Genomic DNA, 14,732 nt, shown 5'->3' with positions numbered 1-14,732 from the left:
TTATTGAAATATAACAGCAAATGATGGTTCACCTCTTTGTGAAACACATGATTGTATAAAGGATATTACAACATGAGCTACTACAGGAAGATTTAAAACTGTTCATTTGAAAATGATTGCATTCTGCTTTTAAATTTTACACAAAGCACAGTTTTTGGGGAATTAGGTTGTAGATGTGATGATTTACGGAATGAGTGCTACAAAGAGCCAGAGCCTTGCATAATGGTTATGTGTGATACACATGAATTATGAAGCATCCCGGGGGAGGCTGGATTCAAATGGGATCCGGCGGTGCGGTGAAACGCCGTAGATTGGTGTGGCATTGTGGGAGTCACTTCATGGTCCGTGCGTGTGATGTGTTGGGGACCTCCGCTGATCAGTTTACCGAAAGACGAAGCTGCTATGTTGTTATGCTACTGGCATGCTGGTCCTACTAGTGATCGTTTGTCCTCATTGACAGATTAAAAATAACAGTAAACAGCCAGGATGAGGCAGATCATTGCTGTGTTTTAAACTGGGGGATAAGACAGAACTGAAGTGAAAGTGAAACTTAATGCTTACAGAGTGAATGCCTTTTGTGTTCCCTCTGTAGTATTTATCCATGCTAAATAACATGCCCTCCTGATCGCCAGCTTATGTGACTGGCCACTGCAATGTGACGTCGGGCTGCGTTTCTTCAAATAGGTGAGTCGTCTTCAACTTTTCCGCCGCAGCCGGCTGCGTTTTTTTGCGGAACCCCCTATGGCCCGCACTGCCACAGCCAAAACGGACTTCCATCATTAAAATGAATGGGAAAACCTGCGTATTCACTGCAATGCCAGATCCAATGTGAATATAAGTCCTGTTTACTTTTTGTCCCCACCCAAACGTAATATATATTACGATGACACAGATTACCAGTTAAGACTGGGCTATTTTTTGTTGGGGAATAATGCCCTGCAGTGCATACTTTGTCATATTTGTTTGTTGATGATTGAAGATGATTAAATAAAATATTGAAATGTAAATAAAAAGTTTTGCGAACTTATTTTGGGTAAATTCGTAGTTATTAATTGAGTAATCAAAAAATAATAGTTAGATTAATCAAAAAAATAATCGTTAGGTGCAGCCCTAACGATCTCAGCTCATGTTGATGCAATACACGCTTGACTGTGGAGACTGTCACCTGTCTTCCAACAGCTTCTAATTCATTGCTTTTTAGTGGTTTTTGGTTGACTCTTGACCATCCTGACCAGTTTTCTCTCAGCAGCAGGTGATAGTTTGTGACATCTTCCTGATCTTGGCAGTAACACAACTGTGCCATGCACTTTATATTTATTAACAGTTTTTTGTACAGTCAACCTTGGGACCTGTAACTGCTTTGAAATGGCTCCAAGTGACTTTACTGACTTGCTCAAATTAATAATGCGCTCTTTCAGATCAATGCTGAGTTCCTTAGACTTTCCCATTGTAGCGTTTGTAGCTGACTCTAATGGGTGTATCAAACAAGCCCTATTAAAATGGGCCCAGAAAAATCATCAGCTGTTTCCCAATCATAATCACTCAGAAGAAGAGGTCATGCCACAAAGAAAATTTGATTGACACAGCTTTCAAAAATCATCAAAATTGATTGTCCAAGTTACTGTATGTATATTTTTGAGCCAGCAGATTTGGTCACATTTTCAGAAGATCCATGATAAATTTGGATTTGAAGCCAACTTCATGAATGTCTTTTGTGACTCTTTCTATCTCAGAAAATGAGAGCTGTAGAAATAATTGGAAGTGAAGATTGCCATGATATACCTTTTCTTTACAAGTGTATGTAAAGTTTTGACCGCAACTGCATATTGAACTCCAGAATTCTAATAGTGCACCTAAATTAATCCTGAGTGTATTTAAAGAACAATATTTTATACTTGCAGCTATATGAACGTTATTGGATGTGGAACACCAAGAATTTGAATACCTCAAGTGGCAGCTGTAATCCAGTGTGGGCCAGCAGTTTGTTAGCCCAGGGTCCAGCGGTGATCACCACACTCTTGGCTCGATAAACACCGGCAGAGGTCGACACTGTCACAACAGGGCCAGGCTTGATATCTGTTACCGTCTCATTGTCTCTTATGACCCCACCCAACTTCTGAAACTGTCCCTGGCAAAAGAAATGACAGAACATGTGTTAGTGAAATCCTCCTGTGGTATATTCTTTTAACCTATATGTCATTGAGTGCATCCAAAAATGTGAAAGAAATAAATATAAATACAATTAAAATACCCTCAAGTTGAATTGGTGCTTTTATCTAAATCTATATTTTACTTTACGACAGGGCTGTTCTCTTTTGCCACTTGTTTTTGCATTATCAATAGATCTTCTCACTCAAATCATAATAATATAAGAATTAACTAGAATTAAGTTCTTAATTTTTATTCTCAGGTGTATCAGTTATTCTGCCTTATTATATTCATACAATTAGTAATATAATTCAGTCTGCTCTAGAGAAAGCAAATTTCAAAAATGATTGCTACACTAGGCAAATACATGAGCTAACTGATACAAACAGCAATAAGAAGTTCAGTGTACTGTCAGATACTGTCAGTAAATACAAACTAAAAGTGACACTCGGTTGTCTCCATCAGTCTAAACTAGTTGCTTTCCACAGCTGAATTAGACTACTTCTAAAATTCAGACACATTGGTGTTCTAAGGAAAAACTGTCAGTGCTGCATCTACAGTCTACATGATTTTACAGTAGCCACATTACCACAGAAGGTGTAAACACATTGTCTGATTATCTACATAACCTGATATTAAATAACATGCTGTATTTTAACTTAATGCAAGTTTACATGTATTTATATAGACAATTCCTATCAAGAAACAATGGGGTTTCAATAGAAAAGTCTTGTTAGTTCAGTTTAATGCCAATTCCCACTCAAATTTGCCTTTACTTGCTAGAATATTTTCATGTCTGTTCAAAACAGATAAAAAAGCTGTTTAATGCCATGTTTTAGCCATGCTTGTGGTATAGTTAAAGGAATAGTAGGGTTGGCCTTAAAAAATACCACAATGTTTTGAGGCTATATTGCGATTAACGATATATATATATATATATATATATAATTATTATTATTATGAATTATTATTATTAGTAATATTTCTTTTATTTGAACAGGGACAGTGCACAATAAAACATTAACCCTGTATATAACAAGGAGAAAAGAGTATGAATACACACATTCCCACATCATTAAAACAATTGAAAACAATTTACCCCCCTCCTGCCAACTTTTATAAATTAATATGCCCCCCCCATCAAACACACACACACACACACACACACAAAAATGTCTACAAGTTTGCTGTGACAGCATCCAATGTTTTGTGTGACATGAAAATGTTTTAGAATCCACACATGTAATCAGCTCTGTTGGAAGTGTGTTCCATTGATTTGTGGCAACAAAAGAAAAAGATGAGTTACCAAATGAAGTCCTGCGTTTAGGAATACTGCACTCTCCCCTGGTAACTGATCGGGTAGTTCTTGTTGTTTTTTCTGAGCAGAGTGTAACCATTTTTTTCAAAAGAGGAGCAGTAGCATTATGAATGATTTTAAACAGTAGGCATACATTTGTGTGCATTATTAGATTTTCAAGATTTAAAATACTATATTTGGTGAGTATATGACAGTGATGATATTGACGTGTTTTTTGCTGTGAATCTTAAGGGCACTTTTATATAATGATTCAAGTGGTTTTAAGGCTGTTTTACATGCCTGAGACCAACTTGTCATGCAATAGAAAAGATGTGGGAGAATCATTGCATTTAAATATGTATGTGATGCTTCAACAGTGAGAGAGTTTCTTATGTGTCTGAAGTTTATGAGGTTAAATTTCAGTGTGTTACTCAGCTTTTTAACATGATTTTCAAAACTAAGAGTTCCATCAAGGGTAACCCCTAAATATTTGAATTCATCCACATTTTGGATTTTTTGCCCATTTACTAAGATTTCAGGACAATCCCTGAGTTTGCTCCTGTTTGTTGAATGGCTAAACAACTCCTGTTTGACTTTAAATGTTGAAAAGACTGTAACCATGTTCTTTACAACCTTCTGCATTTCCTTAGTTAATTTCATAGCAACCTCAGTTGCATTTTTCCCGTGAGTATATAACACAGTATCATCAGCATACATTATTTAATCAACATCATTACACACAGATGGAAGGTCGTTAATATATATGCTAAAAAGCAGCGGCCCTAAAATTGACCCTTGTGGCACTCCCAGGGTGCATGCTTTAAACGGGGATAGAGTATTGTTCACCTGCACACTGATGTCGGCAACTCAGGTAAGATTTAATCCAATTTTGTGTGTCTATGGAAAGGTCATAATTTGCCAGTTTGTTTAATAGTATGTCATGATTAACCGTGTCAAAAGCCTTGTGCCAATTTAAGAAAAACTGCTCCCACCACTCCTCCCTGATCTAGGTTTGTTTTAGTTACTTCAAGGAAGTAGCAGCATGCTGTTTCCGTTGAATGTTTTTTCCTAAAGCCAAATTGCATAGGATGTAAAAAAGCCCTGGAATCGAGGTGAGCAATTAGTTGTTCTGCTACAACCTTTTCAATGACCTTTGAAATGGCTGGCAGGATGCTAATAGGTTGATAGTTACTAACTTCCTGTTTGTCACCAGATTTATACACAGGGGTTACTATAGCAGATTTCAAGGCACTGGGAAAAGTGCTCTCATTAATAGATTTGTTTATTATTTTAGTTAAAGCGGAGGTTATAGATTCTTCATGATTTTTTAGAGAGGCAGTATCAAGACCATATATGTATTTTGCTTTGCTATTGGACAGGGTTGAGAGGACCTTTCCAACCTTTATATCATTTGTTGGTGTTACACGAAAGGCAGAACTGTCACAAACTAAGGAGTGCTGAGGGTGGATCTTTGGAAAATTCTGACCCAATGTTTGCACAGAATTTAAAAAATAATTATTAAAATTTGTAGCTACAGCTAGGCTATCATCTTGAATATTTCCATTTATTTTAAGCTGTATGCTATCATATTTGGGCTTTTCCTTTCCAGTTAGTTTGTCAATGCTTTTCCATAGTCTTTTACTGTTCCCTTTGGCATCTCTAATAATTTCAAGGAAGAAATCTGCTTTTGCCTTTCTAAGTTGCATTATGACTTTATTTCTCAGACCTTTATATATTAGATGATCAGTAAAATATTATATTTTAATATTCAGAAATCTCCTCAAACGCTACACTTCATAGATGCAAGGATGGGGGGGAAAATACCTCGATTTCGATACTGTGACATTACTGTGGCAATGACTACTGGTATTTCACAAAACATTAAAGGGGCTCTATGCTGGAAGCCGATCGTTTATGTTAGCGATCTCCATTTCTAATCTAATGAATCCATAGTCCAGCAGTATTAAACAACTTAAACAAATTGTTGACAGCCTTATATTGGCCACCAAGAGAGATGAGGATATCATCTTCATGTCTTGTTCAATCCAAACATATGGCCAATAAAAAAGTGATATATGTGAATTGTTATAAATTGTTACATAGAGCCCCTTTAAAACAATTAGATAAATAACCATCAGTAAAATGGATATAATGAATAACTGGGTTGAGGCAAGCATTAGAACAAGAAGGACGGTCTGGTAAGTTCAGAAAATGAGACATCACTGCCGTATCACAATATGGCAAGACGATATACTGTATAATTTCTCAATTCCTGGTCCCCAGAGGATTAGGCCTAATGACTTTGATGATGGTCAGACTTTTCCTGTAGCACTACCAGGAGGATGGCATTTGTGGTAGTGAAACAACTACTCAAAGAACTGCCATGAAATTATGTACAGACATCCATGGTACTCAGCATCTTAATAATTTTTGTGATTTCCTGACTTTTGATCTTGTGCCATCATCAATACTTACTTTGGTAATACTTTGGTTTATACGAAATACTTTCTAAATTAATGATATTTTAATTATCCTCAGCTGTCCCTTTGTTTAGTAAGGATTAGTACATTTTAGTACGTTTAAATGCTACATTAAGATGATGACCTTGGATGAATCAAACTCCTTACACCTACCTAAACATTCGTGTTAACGTTGTAATTGTGAGCATGTTAGCATGCAAGCATGCAAACTTTAGCATTTAGCCAAAGCGCCACTGTGGTAGTACAATAAGGCTTTTTTGCAGTTAGCATGGCTAAAGACTATTAGTCTTGTTGGTTTTCTGTTGTGCTGCCAAGGGTGCACTGTCAGCAGCTCCTGATGAAATGAATGCACTGATCTACAGTTACCTCTTGGACAAAAATATGTCATTTCTCCTGCAAACAGTTTCACTATTAAAATGTGTTATGGGGGGAGAGCCTCAGAAATTAATCTTCTGTTGATCCACGGAGGTGACCTCCATTGTTTAGGTGCCGTAATGTTGACTGCTGACTGGAACTGGAGGGTAAATGTACTTTATAGGGATGTCCCAAGCCGATCGGGACCGATATGGGCATTGTTTCACTGATCGGGATCGTCAATTTTGAACGTGGACCCAAGCCTGATGATTTTTACGTCAGCTGTTGTAAACGGAGCACAATTTGTGGCAGAACGCAGACGCATGTGTAACGTTACTCTGGCAAACCTGTGGATAAAATGTCTGCAGTGTGGAAATATTTTAAATTAGAAAGCGAAAGCAGTCCAACGGCAACATGTAACATCTGCAATACGACCGTTTCGTCGTACGAGGTGATTTAACAGATGTGACTGCTATTAGCTTTACGACAGACATTTGGAGTTCTGATGTTTGCCCCATGTCATTGCTTAGCCTCACTGCACACTGGATTGATTCCACTTTTGTTACAACGTACGGTACTACATGCTCACAAGGTTCGTGGGTCTTATCTAGGAAAATATTAGTTAGGGACAAGTATCGGATCGGGACTCGGTATCGACAGATACTAAATATTAAATGACTCGGATTGGGATCAGGGTAAAACAAGCCTTCATGAAAGTTACATTACAGAGAGGAGAGAGGAAAAAGAAGAGAGAGAACAAGATGCTCTGGCAAGTGCTGAGTTCAGGAGCAGTTGACATGAATTCAAGAGCAGACACCCATGCTCTGTGCCTTTGCTCATCATCTTTTGGCTAACTTAATATATATAAATAAGTAAGGTGAATAAATGCAAATGTGGTAGTAAGAGGCAAAAAAGGGGCTTTGTGGAACTTCTGTATTAGGCTGGGAGCAGAGTGTAGAGAGGCACTGAGACAAGGCACTCAAGAATGTGCATAAAGCTGGACTGTCGTGTAAAATCTGACCCGAGACCTTCACAAAGATATCCACAGTCTTGCAGCATCAAACAACTTTAACAAATCTTCAACAGGGTTGTATAGGCAACAGAGAGACAGGGAGAATCTCATTTTTCACGTCACGTTACAATCTGCTCACATATGGCCAATAAATAAGTGATTAATACATGCAAATTGTGACAAATTGTTTCACAAAGCCCGCTTAAGTTTACCAAGAGGTGAACTGGGATTTATACAATGCGCAGATTAGCTATCTACATCAATGCAGTGACTTCATCCAGAATGCTGTGTTGTGATTATCAAACTCTTTAGGGCTTCAAATAGACCTGTGCTGGCCCTGCATACATTCATGAAGGAATATCAGCAGTTTGTTTTCAAAGAGAAAAAAGAGAACGAGAAGACATTTAGAAAACTGCCACTCTGAGATAATGTAAAAACACAGATCAATTGCGACCAATAGTATAATAAGACATAATAATAAAGGCAAGAGGCTAAAGAGCCATGGCATGAAAATGCAAAAAGCAACAATCTACCGATCTATTACACATCTAATACAACATGCTTTAATTTATAATTGACTGCTGCTTCACGAAAAAGCAGTTGAAAAATCTGTCCAGTCAACTGAAAATGGCACCTCACTGAAATAACAAAGCAGTGTTTTGTGCTTTGCTTAACAGCCATGGATGAGTCTGTTCTCCTCCAGTGCTTTTTCTCAGTGCTGACACAGTCCAGTAATGTGAATTTATTGCTGAAAGATATTCCTGGTGTGAGCTATTATTAGATTTATACAATGGGCATGAAATATGTTCAATTACCCACATCTTGGTATTTTTCAGCCCAATACTGTATCTAGGCCTTGTACAAATCAGAGACTGATTTTGCTTCTTTAATCTCTCATCACTTCCACATGCTTGAAAAGGTTTTTGCTATAGGAACATTGCCTACAGTTCAGTTCAGTGACAAATTATGTATGATACAGATCTCACAAATAAAAACACTACATCTCGCAATGAACCCTGGAACAGACGTGGAGGTCAATTCATGTCTTAATTGAAAATAATATTTTTGAATGGCTGATTTGCTATTGATGCATTGAATAATGCTGGTACATTCCAGCATTAAAACAATGCATCTAGAAGGGCCATGTGTTTAATCATGTGAGGGATGTCGACACTATCTTTAATATTTACCAAGGACAAAGACCTTGAAAGTCTTGAATGACTTTATATACCTCCATGATTAATCTTGATTAGACTTCAGTCACAGTAATGCATAAAGTCATATAGGCATGGAGGCATGAAAGGGTTCACAGCGCAAGAAATATGAGCAGTTAGACATTCAGACAGTTCGGAAACAAGTCAACAGTTTATATAAATCATCTAAACAACTGTATATGGAGAAAAAACAGAGATAGAGAGAGATAGACACTAAAATGTCCCCTGATGTGCTTCTGTTCCTTCTCCTTCCCCTCTGTCTTTGTGGGCACGGTCTCAGCCCGATGGTTTAGGGTTCTGATGACCTCCAGTTTGTGCTCCAGTGGGTGATGAGAGTCGAACAGCAAGTATTGATCTGTGTGTGTAGGTTTTCTGTACAGCTCAATGTTGAGGCTTCTGTCTTCTTCAATGTGTACTGCACAGTCCAAGAAAGGCAGACTGTCTCCTCTGACATCTTCCTGTTTGAACTTGATGTTATTATCCACAGCATTCATATATTCTGTGAAGGCTTCCACTTCCCTTGTTCTGATTTTGACCCAGGTGTCGTCCACATACCTGAACCAGTGGCTAGGAGCAGTTCCTGTGAAGATAATCAAGGCTCTGCTCTCAACTTCTTCCATGCAGAGGTTGGCCACTACTGGGGACACTGGTGAGCCCATGACACAGTCGTGCTTCTGTCTGTAGAAACCTTCACTGTACTGGAAGTAGGTGGTCATCAGACAGAGGTCAAGTAAGGCACAAATGTAGTCTGGGGTGAAGTTGGTTCTGCTGGACAGACTGCTGTCCTGTAGCAGGTGTTTCTTCACCATCTTTACCGCTTCTAGAGTGGGAATGCATGTAAAAAGTGAGGTGACATAAGAAACCATTGTTTCGTCTGAGTCGTGTTATGAGTGTTATTTCTCTCACCTTGTTGGCAAAATCCTGTGATTTTTGGTGTAGTGTTGAGTGTTACCGACCAAAGGAGCTAGAATGCTGGCTAGGTGCCTGGATATGTTATAGGTAACTGAGTTGATGCTGCTGATGATGGGTCCGAGTGGTGCTCCTTCCTTGTGTGGAGTCCATAGATACGTGGGATGGCTTCCCCGGGGTACAGTCGGTAATATAATGGCCTGTCCTTTTCCAGTTTTTGCAGATATTCTATAACCTTCTTTTAGTAGCTACTGGTAGGATCTTGCCTCAGTGCCTCATAGGTGTTAGTATCACTAAGCAGATCAGTGACTTTGGTGTGTGCATCTCCCTTGTCTGCCGGCAAGATGTTGATGTTCTGGTCTCTATTGAGTATTGCCAGGGCCTTCCTTTCCTCAGTAGTGAGGTTGGAGGGGGGTGCTTTTGCATTAGCAAGAGCGGCTGATACCTTCAACCGTAGCTGTTCTGCCTCTGTGTCTGCCAACTTGTTGTATCTGATGGCTGACTCTGTTGCTGTGATGAGATCTATTACCAGCATCTGTTCACTTTAAACCTACCAACACGCTGTGTCCATCCTAAGGACAAAACACCCAGCATAAACAGAGTAATGTAGTTTATGCTGTTCAATGCAGCTAGGACTGCACAGATTTGTACATTGGGAGACAAAACAACCTCTCCATAAATGAATGGCACAACACAGGAGAGCCAACTCCTCAGTTCAAGACTCTGCTGTCCACTTACTTCCAAAAAGAGAAAAATAATTCCTTTGAGGACAACAATGTAAACATATTGGCCAGAGAAGACAAATAGTTTGAAAGAGGAGTAAAAGAATCCATCTATGTCAAACTGGAACGACCGTCTTTGAACAGAGGTGGTGGCCTACAACATTACTTATCACCCACCTACAATGCTGTACTGAGTCCCCTCCCCAGACCGCTTAACAACCATTCACACCTGGGCTCACCTAGCCCTAGCAACCCACATGAAGGCCGATTGGGTCAACGACCCACAAGTGGCCCTAACAACTCTGAAACTCAGAGCTCACACGAGTATTTGGAGGATTTTGGGTGAGTTGGCATGGAATGAACCTGTAAGCTTCCAATGAGGTAACAAACAATTACAGCAGAGCCCAAAGAGGAATGTCCTTTCCGGACCCTCCAACCCATCCATTTTAGCATCGACCTAAGCGAATTTACCTGGAAGTACAATTCCCTAAATGAAAAGGTTTTGCAAGATCTTGCAAAAGTACATCTCTTTTTGTTCACCTTTGATTTTTATTCTCCCCGTGTCCCTTCCTGGGCTCTGGAATTGTTTTTGTAAATATACACTTATTCTGAATTTGATAAGAATGTTAGAGTCATGGGAATAATGCAAGATGTATATTTTGTTCTTAGACTGACTGACTGGTTGTTTTAGTAGTTATACGCTACTTTCTTCATGTCTTATACCTAAGATCAAGTGATGACACTCAACATTATTATACCAACGGAGACCATGTTATTAGATTAAGACATGATCTTCTTCAGGTTGAAAGTTCTAAGAAAAGTAAGTGAACCTTAAGTTTAGAGTATTTTATCACAGGAATTGAAACTAAGTGTTTGGCAATTTAAGACAGCAAGTTGCTGGTGTCATGAAAGAAAGAAGTCTTCTCTGAGACAGCAGCTCAAATGGTTGTTTTAGTAGTATGTGATTATTCACTGCAAAATGCAAATGAGTTACTGTACATATAAGTATATGAGCTGTAGCTAAAAAAGTGCAAACAAACTTTTCACAAAAGTTGAAACCTTGGAATGTCACAAGGAAGCACCTTTGTCTTAATTTGCACTGACTTGGGTGCACAACAAGAATGGCCTTGACTCATGACATCAGCTTCCGAATCTAACATACCTCATGCTCTATTAACAGTATCTATGCTGTACCTGTGCAGTCTTGAGTGCACGGTCCGCATACAAAACTCCAGCAGTTATGTCCACCACCGCTTCATTCCCCTCCGCCAGTTTGACATGAGGGATGTGCTGGCTGAAGTTTTCATGGGTCAGGACCATCAGAGGAACCTTGTTCCTTTGCAGGGTGTTCTTAACCGTCTGGTAATACCGACTGTTCTCTGGTCCCATCACCAGGAGTCCTGTTTGTCTGCAAGGGAGGAGATCAGTGGAGATGAAGGTCGCATCGTGTTAAGAAATGGTAAAGACACATGGAGGTCTTTACAACTCACCAACTACATAACATTTTCAGTACTACTGTTGAAGGATAATTTGATCAAGAGGGACATTAGCCCCATTACAACACGACAAGGAAAATAAGGTCACATCACACAGGTGGATACAGCCAAACTATTATTAAAAACATCACTGCTTAGAAAAACTGTATGCATGTACAGCTATAGAATGTATTGTAGATCAAAGTTGAACTAGCTCAGGTTGATCTAATCAGTCTGTATAATAAAATAGATGTTAACAACAGACAGATGGGTAATTATTATTAGCATCAGTTCTCTCCTAAACCAGCCATGCCACCAGAACAGAGTGTAGATGTACAACCCAGATTCCAAAAGAAGTCGGGTGCTGTGTAAAACATAAATAAAACAGCATGTGATATTTTGTTAATCCTTTTTGACATATCCTCAAATGGAAATGTACAAAGACAATATATTTAATTTCTGACCTCATCAACTTCATTGCTTTTTGTAAATATATGCTTATTCTGCATTTGATGGCAGCAACACATTTCAAACAAGTTTGGACAGGGGCAACAATATACTGGGAAAATTGTGGAATGCTCCAAAAGAACATGTTTGGTACATTCCACAAGTAAACAGGTTAAATCAAAACATGTGATTGTATCATGATTGGGTATTAAAAAGGGGCATCCTTGAAATGCTCAGTCACTCACAAACAAGGATGGGACAAGGGTCACAACTTTGTCAAACACATAATTGTATAAAGGATATTACTACATGGGCTCAGGAACACTCTAAAACTGTTGTCGGTAAACACAGCTTGTCTGCAAAAGTTTGCGTTCTGTGTTTACATATGTTTTACACAGCGTTCAAACTTTTGTGGAACTGGGATTGTAGATAAAGTGGTCATATTATGCTTTTGGGGTTTTTGCCTTTCCTTTGTGTTATGTAGCATTTTTGTGCATGTAAAAGGTCTGCAAAGTGAAAAAGCCCAAAGTCCACGCCAAAGGGAGTTAGTCTCTCCCACAGAAAACACTGCTCCTGCACTGCCCCAAACGACCGGTCGAGCCTTTACTTCTGTAACTTATGTGCATCACTATGTAATAGGCGTTATATAAATATATATTTTTATATATTTAAAATATAATATATACATTCCAGACATACAGTTGCTGCTGCTGTAGCGGCATTATTTTAGATCATACTACCTTGCTCGGCATGACCCGCCCTACTCTGCCTGTGATTGGCTACATCCTGCCCGTTAAGTAATGCGCATGTGCAACTCCCACCAAAGATTAAACAGGGGCGAGATGTCTCACTCTGTAGCTAAAACGGAGTGTTCAAGACACAGTGTGAAAAGGAGCATAATGTGTTTTTTGAAAATTAAACTATGTAAACCTATTCTACTAGGACCCCAAAATCAAAGTATAAACCTGAAAATTAGCATAATAGGACCTCTTTAAGTTTGGTATTCATTTGATTCAAAAGTAAAAGGTACTAAGTTTACTCATGGCCTTGGGAACAGTATGTGTGACAATATAATTTTCAACTTTAACCACCTTAACCATCTTAAACTCCAACCCCATCTCAAGGTTGTCATCAGTGAATGAAACTAGCCCATGCATTTATCACTTAAATGTTAATATATAACTCTATGAAGTTATATACGCTACTTTCTTCATGTCTTATACCTAAGATCAAGTGATGACACTCAACATTATTATACCAACGGAGACCATGTTATTAGATTAAGACATGATCTTCTTCAGGTTGAAAGTTCTAAGAAAAGTAAGTGAACCTTAAGTTTAGAGTATTTTATCACAGGAATTGAAACTAAGTGTTTGGCAATTTAAGACAGCAAGTTGCTGGTGTCATGAAAGAAAGAAGTCTTCTCTGAGACAGCAGCTCAAATATTTGGGGAGAAATTAAGGTTTAGGGTTCAGAGTATGGAAAACATACGCTTTACTATCACTTTGGTAATATTGCACGGTCTAGTAGGGATCTTCTTTCTTAATCTCGATCTAGTACTCAGCTTTTATGTCAAATTCTTTATAATTTAGTAGTTGAAGTCAATGCTGACTATTGATTGCATTCATTTATTCCACTGGAAGCAAAGAAAACACAATAAATAATCTCTTTATCAAAAGTCAATAGAATTAAGTCCTTCTGTTACACAATGTTTCCCTATAATTAGTGTTACCAGATCTCAGCAATTGACTTGATGAATATCGGTAGGAATGATGGTCAAAACTGTGAAACAATGGCTCAATCCCAACACACCCCTTGCCCCTACCACTTAGCCCTGCGCCTCCATTTAGCACATACTTGCCTAGGGGTTGGATGTCCCAATTCTTGTTGGGATAGAGGGGTAGGGCCAAGTGTTGATGTATTATGGTCTTTTACTTTATAACAAGCATAAACAATCACTACCAGTTTACTGATGTCTCTGTAGCTAGCTAACATTACATTGTTATTGCTGATTTATGCTAGACAGTTTTGACATATTTCAATGTTGCATTACCCCCCCTTTGATGGCATATGACACCCAAAATTTAACTACATTCCAGCTGGGAAGCTTCCACATTAGGTACTGCAACTCTAACATCAGTGCAGACTGGCAGGGTAGGAGTACGGGTTGCTAATGTAAGCATGTCCAGTCTTTTCTATCTCCATCACATAAATGGTAAATGGCATTGTGAAAATAGCAGAATTGCCACAGTAACACAAGAGAAATCACCACAGCTGAAGAAGGCATATTGAAAATATCGAGCCACATGTGTTTACACAAACGCCATCGACAACTACTGATGGCAGGTGAGAGGCTTGAAGGGTTGTCCAATTTCACGTTACTCTGTTCTGAGGGACAAGGGGGCACTCGAAAACGAGGGGTATGGATAAAAATTGGAAATGGGGACTTCCGGTCGGACCACCTCCAGGATGGCAGCATAGGGAGAGAGCTCCCGACCGAACCAGAGTAATTATTAATATACCCCCATACAAACGGAGAAACTCATTTTGACTAAGTGCATAAAGAAGGGGGGGTAAGACATCTACCAAGACACTGAGTAATAATTGCCATCAGAAAGCAGAGGTGGACGAAGAAGATGAGGCACAGCTAGCTAACGATTAGTGGTCAAGGCTA

At 38.9% G+C, this 14,732-nt stretch overlaps 1 protein-coding gene across 2 annotated transcripts in view; it reads right to left on the bottom strand.

The window, feature by feature from the left end:
• Positions 1-14,732, bottom strand: part of pipox (pipecolic acid oxidase) — a 73,581-nt gene that overhangs the window by 40,081 nt on the left and 18,768 nt on the right. For both annotated transcript variants that reach the window (XM_073462309.1, XM_073462317.1), the window contains exons 3-4: positions 11,331-11,544; positions 1,946-2,128 (exon numbers count right to left, since the gene is read on the bottom strand). In XM_073462309.1, coding sequence (XP_073318410.1) covers positions 1,946-2,128; positions 11,331-11,544 — 397 coding nt within the window. The remainder of the gene's footprint in view (positions 1-1,945; positions 2,129-11,330; positions 11,545-14,732) is intronic.

The sequence above is a fragment of the Pagrus major genome, chromosome 2 (assembly GCF_040436345.1).
Source record: "Pagrus major chromosome 2, Pma_NU_1.0".
Classification (NCBI taxonomy): Eukaryota; Metazoa; Chordata; class Actinopteri; order Spariformes; family Sparidae; genus Pagrus; species Pagrus major.
The sequence above is the reverse complement of the archived record's forward strand: the minus strand, read 5'-3'. Positions and strand labels throughout refer to the sequence as shown.